This window comes from Psilocybe cubensis, chromosome 12 (assembly GCF_017499595.1).
Source record: "Psilocybe cubensis strain MGC-MH-2018 chromosome 12, whole genome shotgun sequence".
In the NCBI taxonomy this organism is placed as follows: Eukaryota; Fungi; Basidiomycota; class Agaricomycetes; order Agaricales; family Agrocybaceae; genus Psilocybe; species Psilocybe cubensis.
Genome location: NC_063010.1, coordinates 1,935,089 through 1,962,164, shown reverse-complemented (window position 1 = coordinate 1,962,164; position 27,076 = coordinate 1,935,089). Strand labels below are relative to the sequence as shown.

The 27,076-nt window shown below is 47.4% G+C and overlaps 7 protein-coding genes across 7 annotated transcripts; 2 read left to right on the top strand and 5 right to left on the bottom strand.

Moving 5' to 3' along the window:
• Nucleotides 1–847: 847 nt before the first annotated feature.
• JR316_0012572 (uncharacterized protein) lies at nucleotides 848–2,982 on the bottom strand (the record flags this gene model as incomplete). The annotated part of the gene is made up of 6 exons (XM_047898197.1): nucleotides 848–1,421; nucleotides 1,477–1,609; nucleotides 1,659–2,245; nucleotides 2,298–2,440; nucleotides 2,490–2,652; nucleotides 2,702–2,982. 6 exons carry the CDS (start codon nucleotides 2,980–2,982, stop codon nucleotides 848–850), a joined length of 1,881 nt encoding a protein of 626 aa, XP_047743086.1.
• Nucleotides 2,983–3,464: 482 nt separating this feature from the next.
• On the top strand, nucleotides 3,465–5,729 carry JR316_0012571 (uncharacterized protein; the record flags this gene model as incomplete). The annotated part of the gene is made up of 6 exons (XM_047898196.1): nucleotides 3,465–3,521; nucleotides 3,874–3,896; nucleotides 3,991–4,104; nucleotides 4,320–4,766; nucleotides 4,828–5,138; nucleotides 5,191–5,729. 6 exons carry the CDS (start codon nucleotides 3,465–3,467, stop codon nucleotides 5,727–5,729), a joined length of 1,491 nt encoding a protein of 496 aa, XP_047743085.1.
• A 597-nt stretch (nucleotides 5,730–6,326) lies between these two features.
• JR316_0012570 (uncharacterized protein) lies at nucleotides 6,327–6,902 on the top strand (the record flags this gene model as incomplete). The annotated part of the gene is made up of 4 exons (XM_047898195.1): nucleotides 6,327–6,409; nucleotides 6,478–6,522; nucleotides 6,578–6,697; nucleotides 6,749–6,902. The coding sequence occupies 4 exons, from the start codon at nucleotides 6,327–6,329 to the stop codon at nucleotides 6,900–6,902; spliced, it is 402 nt and encodes a 133-aa protein (XP_047743084.1).
• Nucleotides 6,903–7,100: 198 nt separating this feature from the next.
• Nucleotides 7,101–7,733, bottom strand: JR316_0012569 (uncharacterized protein; the record flags this gene model as incomplete). Its single annotated transcript, XM_047898194.1, has 1 exon — nucleotides 7,101–7,733. One exon carries the CDS (start codon nucleotides 7,731–7,733, stop codon nucleotides 7,101–7,103), a length of 633 nt encoding a protein of 210 aa, XP_047743083.1.
• Nucleotides 7,734–7,757: 24 nt separating this feature from the next.
• JR316_0012568 (uncharacterized protein) lies at nucleotides 7,758–8,796 on the bottom strand (the record flags this gene model as incomplete). Its single annotated transcript, XM_047898193.1, has 2 exons — nucleotides 7,758–8,328; nucleotides 8,384–8,796. 2 exons carry the CDS (start codon nucleotides 8,794–8,796, stop codon nucleotides 7,758–7,760), a joined length of 984 nt encoding a protein of 327 aa, XP_047743082.1.
• A 3,673-nt stretch (nucleotides 8,797–12,469) lies between these two features.
• Nucleotides 12,470–17,187, bottom strand: JR316_0012567 (von Willebrand factor A domain-containing protein 5A; the record flags this gene model as incomplete). The annotated part of the gene is made up of 7 exons (XM_047898192.1): nucleotides 12,470–12,569; nucleotides 12,629–13,366; nucleotides 13,448–15,777; nucleotides 15,838–16,605; nucleotides 16,659–16,717; nucleotides 16,765–17,010; nucleotides 17,061–17,187. The coding sequence occupies 7 exons, from the start codon at nucleotides 17,185–17,187 to the stop codon at nucleotides 12,470–12,472; spliced, it is 4,368 nt and encodes a 1,455-aa protein (XP_047743081.1).
• A 4,323-nt stretch (nucleotides 17,188–21,510) lies between these two features.
• On the bottom strand, nucleotides 21,511–22,582 carry JR316_0012566 (putative secreted protein; the record flags this gene model as incomplete). The annotated part of the gene is made up of 6 exons (XM_047898191.1): nucleotides 21,511–21,650; nucleotides 21,805–21,821; nucleotides 21,876–21,994; nucleotides 22,064–22,182; nucleotides 22,328–22,421; nucleotides 22,523–22,582. The coding sequence occupies 6 exons, from the start codon at nucleotides 22,580–22,582 to the stop codon at nucleotides 21,511–21,513; spliced, it is 549 nt and encodes a 182-aa protein (XP_047743080.1).
• Between the last annotated feature and the right edge of the window lie 4,494 nt (nucleotides 22,583–27,076).

The window sequence follows — 27,076 nt, the reverse complement described above, 5'->3', positions numbered from 1 at the left end:
CCTATGAGCTTAAGCTGCCATCTACCATGAAAATCCATCCAGTGTTCAATGTGGTTAAACTTCTACCTTATCACCCAGATATTGTAGGAAGAAAGCCTCCTTCTAGACCACCTCCTGTCATTCAAGGAGAAAATCCTGAGTGGGAAGTTGAATTTATCAAGGACAGCAGACTTTTTAGAAACAAACTTCAATATTTGGTCAAATGGAAGAACTATCCTAATGAAGAATGCACTTGGGAGCCTGCAGAGCATTTGAAAAATGCTTCTAAGGCTATCAAGGACTTCCATGCCAAACATCCTTCAGCACCTAGAAGGATTTCTGCTGTGACCTTTGATAGACTTTCTTTCACTCCTATTATTAACTTTACTGAACCTCCTCCTCTTCTTAAACCCTCTAAACTAACCCATCCATGTGCACATTGTGGAAAATGTGCCTTAGAGAGGGGGTGATGTCAGGGTTTCTCCAGTTTTCCCTCTTTATCTTCACAGAATTATCTTATCCTTTCATTATCTTATCAATTATCTGATTAGATAGTTTATTTCTTTCATCACAGCCTTCTTGGTCCACTTCTTTCTAGTAAATTCTATATGATTCCTAGTCTTACTCATCCTTTTTCTATATGATGTCACTTTTATTCTTTAACCTTCCTTTATGATGTAATGTAGGGAATATTCTAGAATAGCTGTAGAGTATAAATACTGGACTTGTAGGTAGCTGTAGCTTCAGCTTCAATCTCTTAGGATATCCACTATCATTGGTGTGATCTCTTAGAACCATTGAATCTATCTCACTCTCTTATTCTCTCTTTGCTCTCTTACTCTCCCTCTGCTCTCTCTCTCTCTCTTGCTTAATCTTTGTTGGTGGCCTTGTCACACTGATTATAGTGTTGCCCTGACACAAGTATACGGTAATTCTGCTCCCAGTTACCAGGTCCTGCCAACTCGAAATAAGCTTTCCGAGCTGCACGATATTTTCCTGCTGCAAATCGTGCACGCTCATGCACGCGGTCGATAACTGACGTTGACCTGGTTCCCCCACGTTGTCCTCGTATGTTTTTATTTTTGAATTCAATCATTCGTGACTTGATTTTGAGAATCTGCCGTATTGCATTCAAAGAGTCGGTCATATGCGCCATCCGCAGCTTCTGTTCGACATCAGCCAAGCCGGCCACACAGATAGTTTCTCTGCATTCTGCGGGTACCATTGATGGAAGCCACAGGACAATGTCTTCGGCGTGCGTTGACTGCTCTGTCGGCGGATTATCTGTCTGATACTGAAGCAGTCCTGGCATATAGATGGGAACAAGTTGCTCCCATGCCCGAATGCGTGTAGTGAGGATATTTCGCTGCTCCGTGAGTGTGCCTTCTTGGCGAATAGTGGCATCTGCACTCGTGTTGGTAGCTAGCCGTTTAAGTCGCCGCCTGCACCCATGTTATAAGTTAAAGTCTTATGTTGTAGACGAGGAATATAACTTACTGTGCTTCCTCAAGGTCTAGGCCCATACCAATAAAGACAGACGGGGTAGTTTTGTGCGGTAACGTTCCACCTTTAGATAAAAATTCAGCCTCTTCATCGTGAAGGGCCTTCTTGACTTCAGCTTCAGATGCACCTATACCTAATCAGGCATATGATAGATGAATATAGGTGGGATCACTTACCAGTCTCCTTCACATAATATGGGTTTTTTGCTGTGGTTTTTGGAAAGGGATCTTTCTCCCATTCGACACACATTTTCTCCCATGCAGGCACAAGTCTTGGGTCTTCCAAAGAATCTGTCAAGCCCCGATGGCCCTCTGTCTGAATATTTCGCTGAGCCACCGCATTTTTATACTTTCGAAGCAACGTAGTTCCCATCGACGTATATTTGAGCCAATTCCAAAAGCCGAAATGGTCGTCAAGAGTGTCATGTCGTGAACCCGGACCCTGAGTCTTGGTTGCGTTTGCCAGGACATTGTGCGGCGCCCATACACGCTCGGGGCACTCTCCGTCTGATAAACCAACACCAGGCATGTAGTTGTAGGAGTATAGCTCATGATTTTGCTGCTTGTGCATTGGCTCATGCAGCTTGGGGATTGCGGGCATCAGTGTGATGTTGGAACGTGGCTTGATTTCATCTGGCCACTGTGTTTCGATTCGCCGAAGAAGATTGATGAACCACTGACAAGCTATATCGTAGCTTGCCAGCACAAATTGTACAGCCAATGTTCGAAGAATTGAAGCAAAAATGTAGTCCATGTTGGCATATCTATGAATTCTTAGAACACAAATTCATCTAGCATTAAATTGATAGCACGCACCTTTCTCCCTTATGTAGATTTCCAACTCTCATAATCATCTCTGAGCGACCGCATACTGTAAGTCCCAGGCCCGTGTAACGTAGTCCAATTGAAAATTTTGTATTGGCCTTGGCTAGTGCTTGAAACCCAACGCATGTGCTTATCTAGACCCGGTATCAGTAACCAATAGCTATTCAAACTCTTGAATCTTACGTCTTTGTCTGACAGCCGGCTCTTGACATACTCCTCATATCCTTTGAGTGGTATCATATACGCCCACCCGATTCCAAGCCCAGGGTCTTGAGACCAGTTAGACACCATCTGATTTTTTAATCGGAAGTTGGCGTCCATGCATATCATAACCATATAGAGGAATCTGTAGTAACGTTAGCTATCGGATACTAGTGAACATCAATATAACTCACTTCATTTCGTCTGGCGCATTTTCCCAGCCAACAGGAAGATTTATACTGGGATGTGGGCAAGACGGGCACTGAATTGCAAGCTCACCCTCGCCTGTACCTGCAGCCCCTGTGGGGCTATGCCCTCTCCCCGCCCACTTTAGCATTTGTAAATGCCGCCATTGAAGAATCATCCGGAATAGTGCAGGGTAACGCGAGGGTGGGAGGTTAATCCCTGTGTTGTTTGTTGACTTTTCAAGAGCGCGATAAAAGTCATATGTCGAGGCCTTGGTAGTTAATGCCATTTTATGGAGATGACGCAGCAACTCAAAAGTTGCAACTGTTTTTGGAGTAATTTGTGAAGCTGGGTATAGCCGTCGTCGGAGTAATTGCAAGTGATGAGGGATAGCTCTGGAGCAGTTACAGTAAAATAAGTTGACCGAATGAATTCCATTCGTATGGAGCACCAAAAAACTGGCATGACACGGCGTTGGGTTTTTGCAATACCCGCTGGAATGATTCAGCTGAATTTTTCCCCCAATTGTGTTTAGAGAAACTGCCAAAAAGTGGGTGCCGGTCCATCTCTACAAGATAGGTATGTTAAAGATAATATTAGATGATAACTGGATGCCAAACAGCTTACCTGAATTCGGTGAAAGGGATGTAATCTGTGGCGTTTCACACAGCAGGCCTGGCATACGAGGTCAGGCGAAAAGCATTCGCGACACCTGAATTCAGGAGTCTCGGGCGTTACTCCTCGTACAAGGCAGTCTGGACACTGTGTAGCATGGCGGAAGTCACCGCGCCCGGCCCAGCGAAGAATCTCTTCCAGATATGTTTCACGGTGGGTCTCTTTCCAAACTACGTGAGGCCGTTTCTATGCATGGTTTTAGCGTCTACTGCTGTCATAACGTACTCATTTCTTACCGAAACCTTGCTCTGTTGTCTTTTTACAGTGTCTTTTGTGCCATCCTCGGCCACCACCTCCTGATCTACGACGGTATTGTAAAAATCCCCGTCGGGATTTAAAGCATATTCTTCGTCATCCGGCGGTTCCCAAGACGTGACTTGCTCCCAAGTTCCAGCGACACGTTGAGGCGACTCAAATCTGCGAGTCGCTCGAAAAACTCCTCCTATATTTCGAATTGTCCCTTCGCTGACGTGGATGACATCGTGCCTATTCAAGCTGGGCACAGTGTCGTGATATGATGAACGACCAGTGCGTGATCGCTTAGAGGGCCTGTCAGAGTTTGACATATTAAGGTTATGCGTTAAAGGTAAAAAGCTTGCATTGACAACTCACCATTATTCAGGGTCTACTCGGAATCATTGAGTGCAGTCACGCGCTCGTGGGAAATATTCATTAATCTTTGTCGTCATCGTCAATCCAACTTGCTTAGATCTCAACCAACATTTGAACGTGAAAGGTAAGTCTTCAAGCACTCTTTCCTTCCCCCTTTGTTTCCACACCCTCCCTCTGGCAAGAAAACAGGAATGTTCGGGCACGGACATACACTGTTGGACTGCGAAAGGCGGTGTTTTCCTCAGGAATGTTCGGGCACGGACATACACTGAGGTTTAAACCCTTTGTGCCCCAACCGCTTACCCATAGCTAACTCTTCACAACTCGCGTAAACCGTAGGATGCACACGTCCCTGTTGCAGGCGTTTTTCGATCTCCCCGGTCACATTGTGGCGGCATTACAAGACCCGGGGTTTGATCTTCGAGCACCTCGTATTCACACCCCCATCGCCTCCACTACCTACGCATCAACACCCCTGGAGCGCCCTCTCACTGAAGGCCAGCAAAAACGAGTTGTCAAAAGAAATAAGGCGGCCAACAACGCCCGGGCAAAAAAACGTCAGAAAGAATCCAAGGCGGCCGACGCGTATGTTCGCGCTCGGGCCCACAGCAAACTCATTGACAAATCGGCTCCGGCGCACTGCGACCTTCAAACGGAAAACATCCCTGTTTCCAGCACGGGTTACATAGCCTTGAACCAAGGGCCTACGTCGGATAGGGCGTATACGTTGGAAGATCTGGTGGGAGAGCAGTCCGAATACAAGTTCCGGTTGATCAAGCACACAGGGTAAGTTTTTTTTTTTCGTTTCAACTAGTCCCCAGTCTCGAATACGCCTTCGATCTTACAGCGAATCTACTCCGATTGTCGATGCGAGTAACCATGTCATTGGGGTAATTGCAAACCACCCTAACGACCCCTACTGGCAAGATCTTCAGCGCCAGGCCTCTGCTGCCATTGAGGCTCGACGCGATCGGTGTTGCATCCCAATCGAGGACGAAACTCATCGTCGAGGAGCCTTCATTTCTCTCAATTGTGGCGTATCACACGGAGGTGGTCGAAAAATGCCGGGCAACGTTAAGAATTCCAAGCCAAACGCCGAAGTCCTGGCCGAGTTAAACGCAATGGAACCGTTCCAGAGATTCTCCAGTTTCGCATCATGTAAGTTTCTCCTCATTTTGGACAACTGCGCGCACTGAAAACGTATTGGCAGCTGTCATGTATACGTGGGCAAACCAGCTCTATCAGTACTATGCCACAACGCTTTCAAAACTACATTCCAAGCACCCCAAGCTCCGTCGCATCTTCCCTGACAGCATCTTTAGTGCTGTGTCGTATAATTTTGGCCCATGGACAACCTGCTTCCAGCACAAGGATTTCGCAAACCTTGCGTTTGGCTGGTGCGCCGTAACCGCCCTGGGAGACTTCGACTACACAGCAGGAGGCCATTTGATATTATGGGAGCTTAAGATTGTCATCGAGTTCCCACCTGGGTGCACCATTTTATTCCCCTCAGCCCTGATTACACATTCCAACGTGCCCATCAAGGAAACAGAACGTCGCTATTCATTCGCGCAGTACACAGCGGGCGGAATCTTTCGATGGGTAGAGAATAACTTCATGACGCGTGAGCGTTATTTGGCGAAGCTGACTCGAGAGCAACGTGCGCAAGACGAGGAAGCTAACGCAACACGATGGAAGTTGGGATTGTCTCTGTTATCTACGTCAAATAATGCCAAAACCACTGCATAGTTACATTCATTAGATACTTCCTGATATAGCAGATGTGAATCAAATCAGTCCAAGATAAAAATTAAAGGAATGAGATGAGAATTGCTGGAGTAGTGTAAAAGCAGGCTAACGTATGGTGATCTCGGGTGATGTTTATGGTGATCTCGGTTTGATGGTTTTTGCCTCGTATAATGCTTAATTGTGACTCTAACGCTATGAATACAGTGTCTAAAGACAGAGAATCTTTGGGAGAATTGATTTGTCAAAAAATTAGAGCATTAGTGTAGTTACAAAAATGGTGATATTTCGAACACTGCACACAATCCACGTATGTACGTACGTCCTCATAATGCACTTTGGATACACCAAAAAAATTTTTTTTTCAGAAACGTCTTCAAACGTATTTTAGATTATTTATGGTATTTTTCAATTCTCTGAAAGCCGCACGCAATGTTGTGCAAAAGAATTTTCTTTGTGTGAACTACACTTGACCCGCCTCGGTTCATACCTTTTTAGGTAAGTATTTGTTCTAGCCTTGCCGTTCAAGCCTTGCCTGACTTCAAAACATTGTGATCGCCTCTTTATCAAACACCGTTATACTCTGCCCTACGTGTATTAATGGCACGCCAACGCGCTTCAAAAGCAATCAAAACTGTAAACCGTGAGATGTATCTCAGACGGAGACGTGCTTACTATGAGGCGTACGTAGGTCTCTGTCAACGCAATCAACCTACGCAAACTTAACTACACGCAAACTTAACTTTCTTAGCAACTGCAAACGCGAGCGACGGAAATCGCAAGAGCGTTATCAACGGTACGTCCAACGTGCGCATACTATGTTACAACCTAACCTCATTCATGACCATCAGTCGCAAGAGTCTGCCTGACAACGAGCTTGCTTTGAGCAGACAGAAGCATCGTGAGGCCCAGGCTAGATATCGTGAACGAAACCGTTTCACGTTGAAGGTTAAGGCCAAAATTTACTACAGGTATGTTTTATTTTATTGTCAAAGTCATTAGTATACAAACTATCTACGTAGGAAAAAACAAAACCCTCCAAACGAAGAAGAGGAGGACCCGGATGAGGAGGAAGAATGGATACGCCTGAGCGCGCTGGCTCATGGCATTACTGAGGAGGAATGGATCAGTTTGCATGGACGCAACTCTTACCGAGGTGGTTCGCCTGTTCACTGATTTGGTTCAGTAAAATTTCATTTTACATTTTTATCAATATCTGAATGTTTTTCACGTGCATTGAGCAACAATCACACCCCAAAGAGCCAGCCAATCTCATATGAAATTGAAATAAAAAAAGCTTAGTAAAGTACCAGTGTAAACTAAGTTGTGAGATACGTCCCCTACAGCATACCCTTTGCAAAATACACCTTTGCCTTACATCATATCTTCATCGTCATCGTCCTGGGGCATTTCTGGTGTTTCTTCAGAGCCAGGAGGAGCAGAAGTACCTGAGTCGGCTGATGCCATGAGAGAAGATAAGGACGGGTGGGAAGCTCCATGATTGAAGAAATCCGCATCACATGTGAATAACACAGATTGTTCAAGGGTCTGAGAGTTACCGATAGTCGCAGAGTCCTGAGAAGATCCAACCAATGATTGACGCTGACGTCGTGCTGCTGCAGCTGCAGACAAAATCCGTTGCTGGTGTTGAGTGAGACGCTGAGAATCTGCATCCTGAGAGGCTGAGGACAGGTCATTCCATGACGCAGAGCTACCTTCCCCCTGACGTGATACCAAGGGTGGGTTGGGCCAAGGAGGAGAGTCAGGGTTACCTCTCCACCGGGTACGATTGTTTGCCGAGTTTGTAGAAGCCCGCGAAGACCTGGAACCCGTGGCAGAGCTGGAACCTGCAGCTGATTCAGAGTTTCCAGTAATGGTGGCAGGGGGCAAATCAGAATAAGAGGGTGGGGGGGCGCTAGATGGGGAGTTGCGGTCAGGAGACGCTCGTGAATGCCATATGTAGTTCTCAGGATCCTGTGGGTCGCAATACCAATTGCTGCCGTTCATTTTGATTAGCTTCTCCTTTGGAACTCAAAATCCGGTAGACGAAGCAGGCCGCTTGTTTTTTCCCTTGGAGTTTGAAGTCTGCGATACAGAAGCAGGAGCTTTGCCCTTGGACTTCGAAGGCGCGGTAGACACAGATGATGTCTTGGAGTTGGACGGTGGGGTAGAAGACGACGGCGACGGCACATTATCTGCAAGTCGGGCCAGACGAACAGCACGGCGGGTCAGAGCATTGCCCATGCCAACAGGAATTGGGTTGAACTCACTCCCATATCGGGCATTAGGATCTTCAGGCGCCCGTACGGGTGCAATAGCTGGTGCGGCGGTTCGACGTACAGCCGTGGGATCACGAGACGTTGATAGTGCTTGGCGCGCAGTAATAGGAGGTGGCGGCACTGGGACAGACACATGTGCAGGAGGAGGTGGAGCTGGGGACGAGCCAGAGGAAAGACCGGTCGACGTGGATGGCGAAGGGGGAACGATGTGTACATCCCCTGCAAGGTATCTCTCCGTGTAATAGGCAACGGCTTCACTCCACGAAAAAAATTGGCGGATAGCGTATCCGGGAACACGAAGCAAGAGATTCATATCTATTTGACTAGAAGATCACATCAGTAGGTTATTTTTTTTTATAAAATTCAACAGCTGCTTACTCTGCACGGTCAAACAGCCCAACAATGTATCCGATAGTCACCACCAGAATTGTGATCGCTGGTTGAAGCAGCTCCGATGGACGTGGGGCGCGAGACGAAGAGAAATTGACACCAAAAAACGGCAACGCACCGGCGTTGCCGTTATCACGAGGGACCGAAACCAGGGAGGAAGCCGCGCGGGCAGAAGGAGGCGCAGGCTGTGCCGGTGGTGCTGCAGCTGCACTGGGGGCCGTTGCAGAGGGGTGTGTTGCAGACTGTGTGGTCGGAGTGGGGGCCGACGACGAAGATGGCGTTGCAGAGGGGTGCGCCGCAGATTGTGTAGTCGGAGTAGAGGCCGACAATGAAGAGGGCGTAGCAGCAGCGGCTGACGCGTTGGGCGGGTCTGAGGTAGGAGGAGGGGAGTCTGACGACATTTTTTGTCGGTCGGAATGCTTCACGAAAATCTGCTTTTAAAGTTTCTGTTAGTGATCAAAAATTAGAAAGATAAAATATATAAAAACATCCGAACTCCAAGCTGGTTTGTCGACGTGCTGACTTGGTTTGACTGTACATAACCTAGTGAACACTAGCGCTCTAGGGTATCATTCAAATTGTAAATGTAAACTTGGCATTCATGCCTAATATGATTTCCGACTCACAACTCCAGTGGTTTGGTTTGATTCAAAGGCATTGCGAATTGCGCTAACAAAATGACCGTGTTAGTAGGCTGTGTTTTCAACCAAAACTTCCTGCCTAGAAGCATAAATTTTGACGTCCAAGTCTCCCTCATTCTACAAACTGTATGTTCTCAAACAAACATAACATGATTTAAATATTTGTATATGTACTCACTAAGAACTTAGATGCCTAACCCTGGAGCTTTTAAAGGCGCTCGCAAAGACTTTTTGATGACTCAGAAAGAAGAGTATGCGAAAGCTGTCGAGGCCAACCATGTCGGAGAGACGCTAATGAACATCAACCGGCGTTTCTTCAAACGATTTCCGTTGACAATGCCTGCGGACTATGAGCCGACGGAGGAATCTCTGCGCGCAGTGGATGATGACGCCCCGGAACCTGATGTGCCAGAGCCAAACCGCGAAACGATGTCGGAAGAGGAGTTCTCCAAGGTTGTGGCAGAGGTCAAAGCCAGAAACTCTCGGCGAGAAGCAATCTCTGGAGTACGTGAGCTTATCTGAACACTGATTTGTACCCTACTTACCGCCTAATTTTCTTTAGCAAATAAAGCGATGGTTTGTCTATCAATATAATAAAGAGCACCATCCCAAGAAGCTCAGCGAGAGCACACTATTGAGCTTACTGCAGAAGCTTGCTGGGAAAGACACATCACGCCCACGCATGAAGTCAGACGTCAACACATGGCGCAAGTCCCAGCGTAATGCCATCGATGATCGATACGAGGCTGAGGTTGCGCGCGCGCTTGCCAGAGGAGAACCAATGAAAAAATCCAACAAGGCCGCAGATCGTGATAGGATTGCGAGGGAAATGTTTGCGGAACTGTCAAAAACTGAGCAAGAAGCGTGGCACAGGAAAAGTGAAGAAGACCATGCTGAAGCAATAGCGGCATATAAAGCTTCGTGGTCGCCGTCAAAGAGCCCTGCAGATAGACAACGGTGCGTGCTTTAATTTCATTGCCGGCGCTTATTTTACTAATGACGTACATTGCGGCTTTAGAGCAATCAACAGTCTGGTTAAAGTCATGGAACCGATTTTGGACATTGCAAGCGAGACAACTGGCTGGAAGTTAATGCTAGTTGCAGGAGGTCCAGAGCCTGCAAAAGGTGGCGATTTAAGTGTGATAACGTGAGTTGGCAGCTTGTTTTTTTTTGTAGACTGTAAACATTGACATAGGAATCAGGATGCATTCCGGCGAGACCTCCGGTGACATAAAAATGAATCTCGGTCAGACCGAACGTCATAAGTTTAAAAACTATATGATTCCGTTGTTTGGTACCTTTTTACACAAGTGTTACAGTACGTGTCTATTGTTCCTCTTTTTATTATGTTTTATTGATACTGGATCAGCTCCGGAAGAATGCAGGTCTCGCGCGCTCCCAAAGGATGATATGGACGGGTTGGTACCTGCCGCCGCTTTGCTTCAGAATGAAAATGAAAGCACGTCAGTACACGGTATAGCTTTCAGAGTACCGCCAACCGGAGTCTCGGCAGAAACAGAAAATCTAATGGCGCCGGAGGTTCTTCCAGAACATGAGTCTGCAAGCACAAGCGCAAGAGTCAATGACAACACACGTCAAGGTGATGCCGAAAATCCATTTCCTTTCGATCCTCTGCCAGAATCTCCTCAGGCGTCTCCGTGCGTGTCGCGCGCCGTCTCTCCCGTTTTCACCAGGTCTCCGGCTCGCATTCCCACTGCATCAAGCTCCGTATCAGTGCCGGATGTTCCGGATGTTATTCGCAATGCCGAGCAACCGTCGAATCAAGCGGGACCAATAGTGCAGACGGTGCCTGTTGCTACCTCCGCTGCTGCGCCGCCTGCCACCATACCTCGTGCACAATCTCCCTCTCCCTCAGTTGCCCCGACTTCCTTGCAAAGCGGTGCCCCTTTGCAGGTAGCGCCTGCAGAAAATTCTATTGATACGTCTGAGCCCTCGACCGCGTCACCTAACAATCCACCAGTGGCCAAGAAATCTGGGAAGAAGAAGGCCAAGGGTGCCAAGAAGTCAACGACGTCTGCTCCACCTGTGGAACGGCTGAAGCGCAAGGCTCAACCCCAACCGTCAACAACACCAGCGCCTCCAAAAAAGCGAGTTAAACCATCGTAAGTCATACTTCATGTCCACTGCTGGGATGTTACTCACAATGTAATTAGGTGGCACTACGAAGATGAGCAAGGAAACCCTATTGATAAATATGGACGTCGTATTGACGCCCAGGGCAACGTGATTCCAGACGTGACTGATTCTGCGGCGAGTTTAGGAAATGAGACGGCGGGTGTGGCAAGCGCAAGTAGTACTTAGTACGATGGACATTAGGCTTGCTTGTAGGTTTTTTTGTATTGCCATGCCTAAAATGCATTTATCTTCATAGTCTGGAGTGCACCATTCTGTTACAATAAGAGATAGAATTAATGACTTAAAGCAACACAATAATTAATGTCTTGTTTTAAAAAATCTCTACTAAACATATCCACGTATCTGTGTACATTACAGCTACGACAACTACTGAAGAACATTGTAACCAACCTACTGTGTTGCACTGCAAAGTTGAAATGCATACCCGGTTTTCTGAGGCCGGATACCGAGAGCCTGGAGGAGCCTGGGCATGTGGTGTGATAGGCGAGAGCCGCAAGCCAAATGGATCCAGTGGGGGGCGGATGATGCTGCCAAGCTGGGATAGACAGGAACCATCCATCGCGTCTAAAAATACGCCTGCATCACTGATGAATGATCATCAGAGGCAGTGCCAGGCCCAGACCAGGGTGGGCAGGGGTGGGCCGAGATTGCGTCTAAAAATATACTTGCATCACTGATGAGTGATCATCAGGAGGCTGTGTGCGGTCCAGACCAGCAAGGGCGGTGGGCACACGGCTACTGCACCCGCGAACATCCCAATCGGGAAGGCGCGCATTTAATTCCCCCGCGTCATCCAAACCCACCCCGACCAATCCATCCCGCCACCACCCCCGAACCCTGCGCAAACAACGCCGCCGCATTCTAGGCGCTGCTGGCTACCGACCCGTATTTTTTTCAGCCCGAACGGCGGCCCCAACGACGAGCAACGCTATTCCGAACGGCCGGCATGCGTATTGACGCATTGTTTGGTGCAGCTGCCCAGCACGTGCTCAGACGCGGCGAATGCATCAAATGTGGCAACTGGAAACTGCCAGGCTAGATATATACTGCCCACCTGGCAGTTTCCAGTATGTGATGGGTTCAGGTAGCAGGTAAGGCTGCCAAAATATGATGAGATGGTTGTGGAAGAGAGTCAAGAGACGATGGAGGCATATCTGCTCGACCGTCCGATTTTTATACCCCTCCGGAGTATGTTGTTGTTTGTTTTCTGCTTCCCTTAATATATGTCGCCCGCCACGCGTCCAAAAAAAGAATTTCTTTTTCTAAAAATGGTTATTTACAATGTATTTGAGAAAACAGAATCGTCGGGGTCAATGACGAGGTTGACATAGGAGAGACGGAATCGTGAGGTCATCCTCACAGCAACCCAGGCCAGACTGAGCACCCAGAACAACATAAATTGTCCAAGAAATCTTGTTCACTTCTCCCAACTTACACCAACCTCGATGCCTCCAATACCAACCGCGCAAACGACAGACCTTCAAGACCCTGACTAGCTGTCCTCCCAACTTTCCCCTCCACATACGCCGCCGCCTTATCCCACAGTCCAATCCACACCTCCTTTTCCTGTGGGAGCGATTTCTTCAAATATGCAGCAACAAGCACCGTTGCCCAGACAGTCTCTGCCTCATGCACATTCGCACCGACGCGTTCCTTGAGCCGGGCAGGAATGGCCTCTCTTAGCCTCTCCAGTGACACGTTCCTCCTAGAGTTGCCCATCAGTACATGTAACTGCGCATCGAGTACAAACGATCCGTCAAACCGCTGCATGTTTGCTGCGGCGATGATTGGGGCGCGGGCGGTCCCCGACTCATCCTCATTATCGCCCTGCTTTGTGTTTGAAGCTCTGTATACCCCAGTCTTGGATGCAAAAGTTGGAACAAACAGGAGCGGCGCATCCTCATTGTCCCTTTCTTCGTCTTCCTTGTCCACAGTCCCAAGCACGGCTGTACCCGACACGGAGTCAAGGAAACTGGGGATACATACAGCCGTCTCAAGCTCGTACATCACCGATTGGGGACGAGCTCCCAGTCTTCCGCCCCGTACTGGCACCGAAGAGTGCCTCGGAGCATCAAGATGACTGGGTTGCGGAATAGGAGCAGGTGCGGGTGTTGGATTATGTATGGGAGGAGGAGGAGGAGGAGGAGGACAGGTGGATTGGGGTTCAACATGACTATAGTTATGGTGATGGTGATGATGATGGCAGTGGCGGTGGCTGCAACAGCAACAGCAGAAGCAGAGGCATGGACAGCACCCATGACTATAGGGATAAGCACCAGGCATCCTCATATGGACATGACATCCAGCCGCCGCCGCATGGGCATTATCCAAACATGCGTCCCGCCCAACTGGAGGCGGAGCTGCTGATTGAACAACTTTGTAATGCATGTCCACGGGCGGCAGGACGGTGTTCTGCGGCACATCCCTTGGGCCATCAACATGTCCCACTGACGTCTGCGTAGATGAAACTTCTGCATCATTCTTAGCGAACCCGCGATTGTCCTCGTCGATAGTTGAGATGGTATCCAAGAAGTAAATGCTGCCTTTCGCATGCATCTGCCCCGCCGTATTACTAACAGAGTTCTGACCCGCGCAGGGATTTGAGGTTGCCGGGGGTGCCGAGCCAGTTGGCGGTCCAGGAGGTCTGAATGCATTGACGAAATGAGACGGAATTTGCATTGTCCCTCTAGTGTCTGTAGAACTAGACACCTTTGCAGTGGTGTTCATCGTCGAACTGGCAGGAAGAACGTCATGACGCGGCAGCGCCGACGCCGATGTGATTCTCGTATGCGACCTCCTCAGTCCCAAAGGCCTGCCCATAGCACCCGAATTTGTAGAGGGTGCACCCTCGCCATTCAACCCCGCACCATAATTGATCGCCGTAGTAGATGGAAACCCGCGTGACTGAGCAGACACATTTGCGTTGGAATTCACATATATCTGACCACCGTTCACTTGCTCGGTGTTGTCTACGTCTGGCCAAGGTGGATAGTTCCAAGCCGTAGATGCCCTGCCTCTTCCACTCCCAGCCAAAGGTTTGGGGGTGCCCGGAGAAACCGATGTTGAAGAAACTGGTACCGGACATGAGGTAGAAGCAGGAATTGTGGAATGATTAGCAACGGCGTTGAACATGTTGTTGGTATTGTGAGGACGTGTCTGCGCATACGGCGCATACGTAGATGTGTCGGTCATCCGAGGAGGGTTACCCCCAGACCGGGCTCCAGAAATCTTCACGTTCAAATCCCCTCGGGTAGGCCGATCTGTCTTGGGGTATAACCCTCCAATTGAGGACGGGTCTGGTGTGTCTGCTGTTGCGTTGGGGTTGGCACCAGAGTGTTCAATAGGGTTAGTGTGTTGTTTGGCGTGTATGTTGCCGTTGGAATTGGGCTGAACAGTAGAACTGACGTTGGCGGTGGAAGTAAGCTTGACAGTTCGGCTCTTACTTGCGTGAGCATGAGCCTCTTCTTCCTCGTCGAGGTAAAAATCGTCGTCGTCGTCGTCGTCGTCAGCGTTGTCATCTTCGTTGGCAACTACTTTGCCAGTATTATTTTTGTTATCCACACCCAGATTACCATCGCCATCCCCATGTAGAGTGTCCTCAACAGCAACAAATGATGCCCACCTACTTGCAACCTGGAACCTTTCACTCAATCGCACAACCTCCGCTCTTCTTTCCCTCTCATCAGTGCCCCTAGATGAATGTATGCCATTCGTAGTCTGTCCACGCACGGCATGTAATGTGTCAATGTTCCCATCTTCAAGCTGCTGAATGATACGATGTGCAGCCATCGTATGGATAAGCGGGGGCGTATTTTTATTTGCGCCTCTTGTTCCATATTCATATCCCTTGCTCAAAGTGTGCATTGGATCCTCGACCAAACAAACGTTCACCCTCCCAACTTCACTCTGCTTTCCGTCCTTGCCCCTCTGGTATAGCACCACTTCGTCTGGAATACCGTCTGCATCCACATCCACGTCCTCTAAGATGGCAAAGGCAGTAAATCTATTCTCGGGGTGGAGCGCGGAAATGCGCGTGGGCGCTTGAAGAAGTTTCCCACGACCATGACCCCAGTCGATCTCGATTTCGCCTGCACAGTTGGCTGTACCGCCAGATTGTCCCTTTGGACCGCCACTATTCGATGGAGATCCCGTGCCTAAATCAAGCCCAACTCCGCCATTTCCACCACTAAACACACCCAGAGCGGCACTCTCAGCAGCGGTCAATAAACGCCCGCACTTTGCGGAGACATCAGCTTCTTTCCTGCTCATTAGGCAGACTCCCCCGCCCGCACGTGCGATGCCCTCGCAGAGTGCTGTTGATGCAGAGTCGCCGATACCAAGCGTGAAAAACCGAAGGGGAGCGGGTGAGGGAGATAATGCAGAGATGTTTTGAGAGGTAGGAGTTGATTGGGCGACGGCAGAAGAGACGAGAGCGAAAATCGCTTCAACGTCGTACACCTCCCCGTCTGTGAGCACGAATATGGATGTAGGGATGGCGCTGTTGCATGCTTGTAGGACGCAGCGGAGGGCGTGTAAGATCTCGGTGCCGCCGAGGTTGGCGTCAATGGACTTCACATGGTCAAGCTATACATGAGGTATCAATTAGCAACATGAAGATGAGAATGGAAGTAGAAAAAAACACACCGCAGCCCGCACGTTGGCCTCATCATACACCCTACTCGTATTCCACAATCTGACGCACGTACTCCCAAACCCAAACACGTTGAACGTGGTCCGCACACCTGCTCCGTCGACAGTGGAAGGCAAACTCTTTACGAAGAGCGTCAAGGCTTCTTTGGCGAGCTCTATCCGTGAGTGGGCCATGCTTCCTGACCGGTCAATCAGGAAGATGTATTCGTGCTGCCGTTGCACGTGGGGAAGTTTGGACGATAATGTGGACGAGGATACAGAGGCACGGAGCTTGAGCCGCGGGACGAATGTCAACGCGAAAGCAACACTGCTTGCACTCTTGGCCTTGTGCACGGAATATGGGGCTTTGACAACTTCTGCAACGCAGCGCGGACTCCCGAGCTGTGCTGCACGAATGGCAAGGACAAAGTCACGGTTGAGACGAGGTGGGGAACCGGATGCATCGAGTGTCACTGTCGCTGTGTATGAAGTTGACAGTCCAAATCGCGAATCTGTGCGAGTGGTGTGGGCGTCGACTTTGATATCGTGTGTGCACGATACGATTTCGAGTATTTCGCTAGGCATTTGTATGTGAACCGCAATGTCCAGCATTGTCTTTTCCGAGTGCGAATGCGATGAATGGGATGCGAGGCGTTGAGACGACGAATGAATGCGGGGGAGAGAGGCAGGAGGAGGGCCATATCGTATCCCGATGTATGTAGGGAGGGTAAATTCAATTTGATCGTACCCCGGTAGGTCAGAGTCGGCGAGAGGGGTTATGTACTAAGAAATTTAAAAGTTAAGAGAGAAACGAGAAAGGACAAGGAAAAACATACCATTATGGTGACTTGGACATCCTGGCCGCCAGGTATGGCGCCCATCGTGATAACGAAAACTAGACAAATGTTAACGAACGGCCTTATAAGAACGTAGGTAGCTCACTGTCGGGTGTGGCTTCATAAACCAGCCCTGCAAAAGTGTTATGCGCTATCGCAAACTTGTACTCCTTTTCTGCTTGCTCTCTCTCCTTCACGACCCCTCGCACCATGCGACCGTCTGCGGTCTGCATGGTAAACGCACATACAGCACCATTGGCGGGGACAGGAAAAATATATTGTGCCGAAGCGCATTGGTTGTTGTTGGAATCTGAATTATGGTAAATTTGGGTGAGGACGACCCGGGCAGAGACTACGCAGCGTCAGTGAGAGACCACAGATAGAAAAATGAGTGATACTCACCATCTACAATGTATACCTTTGCAGAGACTGATCTCAAAGGTAGATACGTCGGCGTACCATCAGATGCATACGACACAAAACCGTGTGGAGATACTGGTTTGCCCATCGGGACCTTGACTAGCATCATCAAACCCGCGCCCTTTTATACGTGAGTCATCCACCGATTCGGACATGAAGCATTGTCGGGGGCATGCCACGGTCTATCCGCGCTCTGAACAAAGAGTAGGCGGAATAGAAGCGGTTTTAGTCACAATAGACCTTGTGCTGGCGAATCCGTCGTCCAACGTGTTGCGGAGAAGCTGGAATGCTGGGTACAGGCGCCCGTCCATCGTCGAAACGAGGCGTCGTATGGCTCGTGTTGTCCCGCTTTAGATATGTGAAGGTAGAATGCGAATAGAAGATGGTCCCGAGGAGGTTTGAAAGAAGGACGACATAGACGCCCATGGACTAAAAATGAACAAATGTATTCGATTGCAAAGAGCAGTACCGGGTGACAATGCTGCACTGTTTGTATGTGTTTCACTGGGCGAAGTTGATGAAGATTCAAGCGGCGAGCGAAAGGATAGAGTTGGCATCAGTGCCATTCCACAATTTTAGGCGAATGGTATCATACTTCTTAGGTAGACATGATCTTGGTCAAACGCAAAATATTCGTCAAACCAAAGCCGCAACGTTCAAATACTGCATCATCTATGAATCAACAAAAAAGATTGACTACTTGGCGGCAACCAAAAAAAATAAGCAAGTCGGTGCAACTGAAGAAGAAGAGCCTGCTGGGAGGAGGAGGAGCAAAAGCCGGGCATGTATGCCAGGTATTGGTTTTTCGAATTGGAAGTTTATTTAGATATCTTCAGCTTCGTCATTTGCCTCGAATGCATACATCGTGAGTCAGACATACTAACGACAGACACACAAAGAATCGCATTTAGAAACCAGATTCCTCGTTTTGTCCACAGGCGGATGACATGACTGAGATCGGGATCGAAGGAGGCTGAAAACAAACAGGAACATACCCTAAAAGACTATAATAATGGGACGGTCGAACGAGAGACCTCCATCGTCTCTTGACTCTCTTCCGCCATCATCTCTTTACATTTTCGAAGAGCTCAACTGATTCCTTTGATGTTATATCCACTTGTGATAGCTCGTATTCAACTAAAGTAAGTTGAAGTAAACCCGCCTTTGTCAAACATGCTAAGAAAATCATTTGATAGCACTTTCATCACCCCGCCTTGAGCTATCTTCACCGCCCTTGGTTTGGCAACTCCTCACATGCGTAAGTCCATCTCGCCTAGGTTAGAACATTGTTAACAACGCCTCACAGCAATTATACCATCCCGCCTTGGACCAATACCGTCAGTCTCACCGTCCTAAAAGCCACTAACCAACCCCACACAACGCAGGCTCGCCCACACACAACGGTCAAGAAGCCCAGCACAGAAGTATACCACTCCATTCAGGTCGCGTATTGCCAGTCTGCTGGTGTCAGGCTGGTGTGCGCGATTGTCTTAGGACATGCGGGGCAGTTGAAATTTGACCCTACCCGCTCGATGTGTGGCACCCCCCCGCCGCCACCCCTGTAAATCAGGGGTCGTGGAAACCAGGGGGTGAGGTACGGAGTGCTGGTTGGTTCGCCCACCCCCCTAAGCAGTAGCGGTAGACTTGCAGGACATCGTCGCTTCTACCGTGAATCGCAGGGGTGGAGATTGATAAAAGCTTGCTTTGGACCCTGTGTGTTGGGCGGGCTTAGGCGAGCGGTGGTTGGCGTGAGGTTAGTTTGTTTCTTTTCGTTGTTTGATATGGTTGATTTATTTCCTTCTTAGCCATGGACGACAACCAACACGATACCACAAACCATTGACTGCAATACTTTAACACGTTTCGTTCCTCAAATTCGGCGCAATAACCTTGCTTACCAGTCTATGCCATAGTATCGATGTTTCGTTGGGATACGGATGAGCACTCCTCTGGAAAGGGCGCCTTCAGTGAGTCTCGTATACCCACCGGTCTTTCTACTTTTGACATGCAATATTTCTAGCAATCGATATACTCGAGATATTCTTTGCCCTGACATGCTTTGGAAAGATCATGACTGGTAATTTAACTCGCCCTCTCCCATTACCGCCTAATTTTGTTTCGCAAGGCTTGCACGTCAAATTTGGCTGTTATCTGCAATACATGCACACTGGCAGCGCATCAGGAACAATTATTCAAATATTGCCATTCGTCAGCCATTTGGAGCCAAGTCGGATCTTGGGGCATCTGGTTTCTTTTCATATGTGAGTCCGCTCGCCAAATATCATATGCTCCGAAAGGGTGATCTCTCATTGTATTTCTATAGCTTGTTCTCGTTTCCGTTTTTGTTTTCATTCTTTTCATTTAGTTTTAGTATTGAAGTAGCGACTACGGTTATGCGTCAGGTCTTTGCGTCGAAAGATCACTTTTTTGGTAAGTTCCAAGCCTATTCTTCGTCCCTCTCTAATTTTAGGTGTTCAGGACTCGTGAAACCTCACTATTTGTCTACCAGTTCACATGCAAAGCACTCTAAAGGCTTTCGCTCGCTTTATCCACCACGATATTCAAGCCTGTTACCAAACTCCAATTGCAAAGAACCGGGCAAAGTCAGAATTATTCACCTAAATTGAAGCGCACTATTGCCTTTCATTCCACGATCTGAGGGAGCCCTTACGCCTGTTCAAACACCGAGTCACAAAGAGATCTGATGCGTATGACCTTCTTATTTTATGTGAGTTTACTCCGTAATTCCATTAGAGCGCGGATACTAACTTGCCCAGGTTTTTTTCTTCCTTTAATTTAGCTAGAAACCTGCTTTCGACATCCACAATCACAGTTTCGAGATTAACCCCAACCCGAGATATTAATATCGATTACAATCATCAACACAACACTCATATTTCAATACCTTCTCGTTTATTTGACCTTCTATTCTGCCCTGTGATGGGCCCTTTTAGTTACTTTTAATCGGTTTTATACAGCTTTTTGGCTTTGTAGAGTAGATCGCGTTGTTGTCATGTCCGGATGGACTCGCTTTGGGCAATTAATGTCATACATATTTGATTCGGAATAGTCGTGTGACCTTCAATTTCGATAAGAGAGGATAAGTGGGGACTTGAAAGCACACTATCGCTCTTATGCTGGTTAGGGCTTAACGAGTCGTTACGAATCGTCATTCCATGTCCTTCGGTGTCATTCCATGTCATTATTTATTTGCTGTTTGGCCTCTATGGACCCATATTTGTTCTTGCTTGACCTTGCCACCGTGCCTATAAATACCCGACGCGATGCGTTTTTGTGAATTCAAACCTCCTTTCCCCTCTACCACCACCATCACCTCTACTTCCGCCAACGTCTCAAGTGGCTATATGCGCCTCAAAACTCTTGTTTGTCTACTCCTCTTTCCGCTTTACAAGGCGTTTCACTCACCTCCTCTTCGTGCCTTCACATTCGGTATCCCCCCTGTCTCCTTGCTAGCTCAAAATTTGGACAGTTAAAGTGACTATCAAGATAGTCTTTCTCACTTAAGAGGTGTCTTTTCAATATTCCAATGCTGTTTCGACGCATATATTCAACTTATTCATTTTTCTCCAGCATTCTCAGATGGCGCTTCACAATATTGGCGGTGACCGAGTAGTCAGTGGAATGTATCTGGTGGTGAGTATATGCTATCCACTTCTGACTAGGGACCTGGCTATATGCGCCCCATACTCCGTCGATTTCACTTTCATCTCTGCTGAGATCAAAAGACTTGCCACACTTTGAATTCCGGCATCTCGGCTCGCCAGCATTGGTCTCGCCCCTTCATGCTTCCCAGAACGCCTGTTATCTTATCTCTGGGTGGCAAAAGGATCCTGACGCGTTCTTGATGTTGAAACGTGATAGCACCTTTCCATGCTATAATATGTAACATCTGTTAACGACCTCAGGTACTTTTTGCCTCTCGAGAGTGGATATCGGTTCATCGGTTGCATTGGTCTCTTCATTCTCCCTTACGCAATCATGCAGATCTTACTTTCCGCTAGGCGAAAGGGCTCCTGGCGCGTTCTTGATGTTGGGAAGTGATAACACCCCGCTGTAAAATTGCGTCCAACATCTGTTAACGACCTCAGGTACTTTTCGCCTCTCGAGGTACGGATCTTTGGTTGGCTTCTCACTTTTTAGTAAGACTCTACGTATGCGTTTCCATTACAACAGAAACCACGTTGTCGTAATTTAAACAATCTATCTCCTTTGAGGGAATTGGAAAAGAATTAGAGGCTTTTTCTCGATTCAAAGCAGCTTTAACAATCTCAGAAGAAAATTTCCAACGCTTCAAATTGCGCTGAGAAATGGCCGTAACTGATATATATAACTTTATGGATCGTAACAATGTGGTTGCTTAAGTCTATGAATATTAAAATACATTTAATGCAGAAACAGGTTTAGTGGACGTTTAGCAAGCGTTTATGTAATTCGTTAAGGCGGTCTTTTCAGCTTGGTCGACGCTGAGCTTGTAGTGGTATTTAACGTGAATCCAGGCCCGGACGTAGGTGCATCTGTAGCTGGCGAGGGGGACCATCCACTCGGCGGGATCTGGTAAATCAAGTCAATGGGTATATCGAAATCCGATGGAGATTAGCACTAACCCTTATCACCTGTTCGGGCGAGGATAACAAACGATAAGAGAAAAGAAACTCGTCAGTGATCGGTAATGAAAAGAGAGGTACCGAGGCGCATCGTTACTCACCCTTAGCCTGGTTTAGTCTGCAATAAGAAGATCGTCAGCCAAAGTATAAATTAGTATAGAGCAAGACATACGAGTCGGTAACAGCAATAAGCTGGGGGCGGACGAGGTCGTTTGCAAAGGCCTCGCGCTGCGCGTTGGTCCAAGTGCGGGCACCCGACACCCAAGCTTCCTTCAAAGGAACGACGTGATCCTATCAGAATAACGTAGCAATGGTCAGTTAACATGAGGATATAAGAGGGGACAGGTGGACGGATCGCACAATATCGAGGTCGCTGGCCAGGTTAGTGGGCACATTGTCGTAAGGCGACACCCAGCTTCCAGAGGTAGCCGCACAGTTGCTGCCGACCACCACATTGGTTCCATCCCGCTTCAACACGGCTGCAAAGTGTAAATGTAAGTCAATGAATAATTCAGAAAAGAGAAAACGTAAACAGGCGCACTCTCTCGGGTGTTGCAGGAACCGGACACTGTCGAAAATGGATTAATAGCGGGTCTTCAGAATAATTAGGGATGGCGAAGTCACCAGTGGTACAGTGCTTGATTAAAGCTTGCTTTGGACCCTGTTTGTTGGGCGGGCTTAGGCGAGTGATGGTTGGGGTGATGTCACTCTGTCCCTTCTATGGTTTGATATGGTTGACTTATTTTTTCATGTCCTTAGGCAATCGGACAAGACGCTTCGACATTGAAAACCAGCACGATGTCACGAATGCTTGCATACGTTTAATATCTTTCGTTCCTCGAGATCAACGCGTAGCAATTGCTTACCATTTTGTGCCATAGCATCAATGTTTGGTTAGGATATGGGTTATCACCTTTTAGAAAGAGCGCTTCAGTGAGTCTCGCATTTCCATCACTCTTTCAACTGGTAACATTGCGTGGTCTTAGAAATCCTCGACATATTTGAGATCAATCTTTGCTCTAACGTTCTTTGGAAAAATCGCGACTGGTGTGTTCATTTGCATAATGGCATACCCGTCTAATTTCTCTTTTGCAAGGCTTCCGTTTCTCATTTTCCTAGGCTATCCATCAGACATACACACCTTCACCTGTCATCACAACGACAACGATTTAATCCTTGTCACAAGCCAAATTACCATCGAGCAGCCATATGCAGTCCCGTCAGATCTTGGAGCATCTGGTTCCCTTTTGCCTGTGAGTCCGCCCACCGATTATAATTTCCTTTAAAAGGACGATCACCTCATTATATATCCATCAGGTGTTTTGTTTTCTTTTTTTACTTCTTTTTATTTTTATTTTTCAAGTAGTTGTAACGGTTACGCATCAGGTCGTTGCGTCGAAAGATCTCTTTCCAGGCAAGTTCTAGGTCTGACTTAATTTAATGTCTCAATCTAATATGCCAGGTATTCAGGACTCTGTTTAACTACCCGAACCAACTTTTCAATCCCTGCCTCCGTCATACACCATCACAAGAACTCCACAGTTAATTCGCTTTGATTTTTTCAATCGGTACTACCAGCCAACATCAAGCTCTATTGACCACAAAATCGACGAGCCACCAGTGGAGCCACCTGGAGCCTTCTCAAACACCGAGTGTTAAGAGATCTGATGCATTTGACCTCAGTATTCTATGTACGTCTAACCTATTGGTTTCTTCCATTGTCTGTACTAAATTGGCCAAGTCTTATTTCTTTTTTTTTATTTAGATAAACCCAGTTTCCACCTTCAATATTCCGTAACGAATCAACCAACTTACAATAGAAATCGGCCGGAATGAAAGTCATACCCCATTACTTATATATTTTTACTATGATTTTAATTTCCTCATCGATTCGACCCTTTACATTCTGCCTCGCAAAGGATTTTCATTATTTTAGTTGCCTTGAATTATAGTCATGCCTCGTAGTACTTTGCATTGTTGTCACGTCCATTAGGATACGTTTTGGGCTATTAATGCCACACACGTTTGATTTGGAATCTTTGTGTGACCTCCAGCCTTGAATATTGAATCACGAAAAGTTCAATTGAGTTTGGTCGAACATCCGAGTAGTTGTGGGCTGCCCAGGGTGGTCAAATGATTTCATATGCCTGTGTAAAACTCGGCATTTACCCCGCCTATTGTGCACGAATTACACGCGTGCACTAACGGCATACAAACAACCGCTTTTGGAAATGAAACTTCTCTTTTTGGGCGTGTGGCGGATGACACAAAGGAGATCGAGGGAGGCTGAAAACAAACAAGAACATACCTGGATGGGTATAAGAATGCTGACGGTCAGGATGGAAACCTCCATCGTCTCTTGACTCTCTTCCGCCATCATCTCTTTACATTTTCGAAGAGCTCAACTGATTCCTTTGATGTTATATCCACTTGTGATAGCTCGTATTCAACTAAAGTAAGTTGAAGTAAACCCGCCTTTGTCAAACATGCTAAGAAAATCATTTGATAGCACTTTCATCACCCCGCCTTGAGCTATCTTCACCGCCCTTGGTTTGGCAACTCCTCACATGCGTAAGTCCATCTCGCCTAGGTTAGAACATTGTTAACAACGCCTCACAGCAATTATACCATCCCGCCTTGGACCAATACCGTCAGTCTCACCGTCCTAAAAGCCACTAACCAACCCCACACAACGCAGGCTCGCCCACACACAACGGTCAAGAAGCCCAGCACAGAAGTATACCACTCCATTCAGGTCGCGTATCTTCAGTCTGCTGGTGTCAGGCTGGAGTGCGCGATTGTCTTAGGACATGCGGGGCAGCTGAAATTTGACCCTACCCGCTCGATGTGTGGCACCCCCCCGCCGCCACCCCTGTAAATCGGGGGTCGTGGAAACCAGGGGGTGAGGTACGGAGTGCTGGTTGGTTCGCCCACCCCCCTAAGCAGTAGCGGTAGACTTGCAGGACATCGTCGCTTCTACCGTGAATCGCAGGGGTGGAGATTGATAAAAGCTTGCTTTGGACCCTGTGTGTTGGGCGGGCTTAGGCGAGTGGTAGTTGGCGTGAGGTTAGTTTGTTTCTTTTCGTTGTTTGATATGGTTGATTTATTTCCTTCTTAGCCATGGACGACACCCGACACGACACCGCAAACCATTGATTGCAATACTTTAACACGTTTCGTTCCTCGAATTCGGTTTATTATCTTTGCTTATGTGTTTATGCCATAGTATCGATGTTTGGATGGGATATGGATGAGCACTCCTCTGGAAAGGGCACCTTCAGTGAGTCTCGTATACCCACCGGTCTTTCTACTTTTGACATACAATACTTCTAGCAATCGATACACTCGAGATATTCTTTGCCCTGACATGCTTTGGAAAGATCATGACTGGTAATTTAACTCGCCCTTTCCCATTACCGCCTAATTTTGCTTCGCAAGGCTCGCACGTCAACTTTGGCCATGTTCCCCGCAATACATGCACACTGGCAGCGCATCAGCACCAATTATTCAACCATTTGCCATTCGTCATCCATTTGGAGCCAAGTCGGATCTTGGGGTACCTGATTCCCTCTCATATGTGAGTCCGCTCGCCAAAAATCATATGCTCCGAAAGGGTGATCTCTCATTGTATTTCTATAGTGTGTTCTCGTTTCCGTTTCCGTTTTCATTCTTTTCATTTAGTTTTAGTATTGAAGTAGCTACTACGGTTATGCGTCGGGTCTTAGCGTCGAAAGATCTCTTTTTTGGTAAGTTCCAAACCCATTCTTTGTATCTCTCTAATTTTAGGTATTCAGGACTCGTGAAGGCTTCTGCTCGCTTCTTCCACCACGATATTAAAGCCCACTACCAACCTCCTATTGCAACGAACCAGTCACCGTCCGAATTTTTCACAAATATTGAAGCACTCTACCACCTTCCGTTCCATAATAATACGAGGGAGCCCTCAACCCCTTTCAAACACCGAGTCACATTGACAAAGAGATCTGATGCGTATGACCTCTTTATTTTATGTAAGTTTACTCTGGAATTCCATTAGAGCGCGAATACTTACTTGCTCAGATTTTTCTTTGTTTTCGTTTGCTTTTAGCTTGATCCTTCAACATTCAACTTCCACAAATCCACAGTTCCGTGATCCAAACACCCCAATTACAGTGGATATTGGTCTCGATTAACACTATCACAATATTTCTATCCTTCCCTGTGATTGGACCTTTTCATTACATTTGTTCGGTTTCAAAGATATTTTGTTCCTGTAGAGTAGATCGCGTTGTTGTCATGTCCGGATGGACTCGCTTTGGGCTACTAATGCCATGCATATTTGATTCGGAACAACCGTGTGATCTTTAGTTTTGAATAAGACAATTATTCGGGGATCTACAGAACAGTATCACATACGTTCTGGTAAGTCGGTTGCGAGATGGCATTCCAAGTTAATATTTGTTTGCTGTTTTGGTATAGGCTATGGACCCATATTTGTTCTTGCTTGATCTTGCCACTACGCCTATAAATACCCGACGCGACGCGGTTCTGTGAATTTGGACCTCCTTCCCTCTGTGCCACCACCATAGCTTCGATTTCAGCCATCATTTTAAGATGTGTATATGCGCTCGAAATCTCATGTATGTCTACTCCACTTCAAAACCATGCTACTCGTTTCACTCATATCCTCCTCATGTCTTCAGATTTGTCTATTCGTCAGTGTACGGCCTCGCTGGTATTAGAACCCGAGATCGCTTTTGAGCTCTGATATACCAATATTCCCTGCTTCTTGTTCCAAGTTTGAATGAGGCACCTTTTGGCTCAATATAAATATATGGACGGCGGTGGGACCACCAAGGCGGGCGTAATCGCTTAAGGCATGTCTATTCATCATCATCATACAACGCGTTTTCGACGCATATATTTTAGTACTGATTAATAAGATCCAACATTTCGGATTTAGTGTCAGAAGGTGTGCTAGTAGTTATTTGGATATTTTTGGCGGTGAGTTACTATATGCTATCCATTCCGTAGTAGAAATTTGATTCAAGTTCGTTTTAGACTGGGGTGGGGACTTGAGAATATATGCGCCTCATACTGTCGATTCTACCTTCATCGGCTTTTCACGGATTATGAACGTTGGTCCTCCCAATGACAGACTATCGACTGTCATTTACCAGGCTGAAGGGATTCTAATGCGTTCTTAAAAGCCTCGTTCAATATACGTGTCAGTCATTGCCTCTCGTCAGAGTCATGGCTGTCCCGACATCATAAAAACATGCACGCAACAAATGGTTGAGCGCAAGTGGGGCGGGATATGAATAGCTTTGGCACTGCAATTCGTGGATTTCAATACAGGTGGACTTGCATTTGTGTCCAGAAATAGATGTTTGC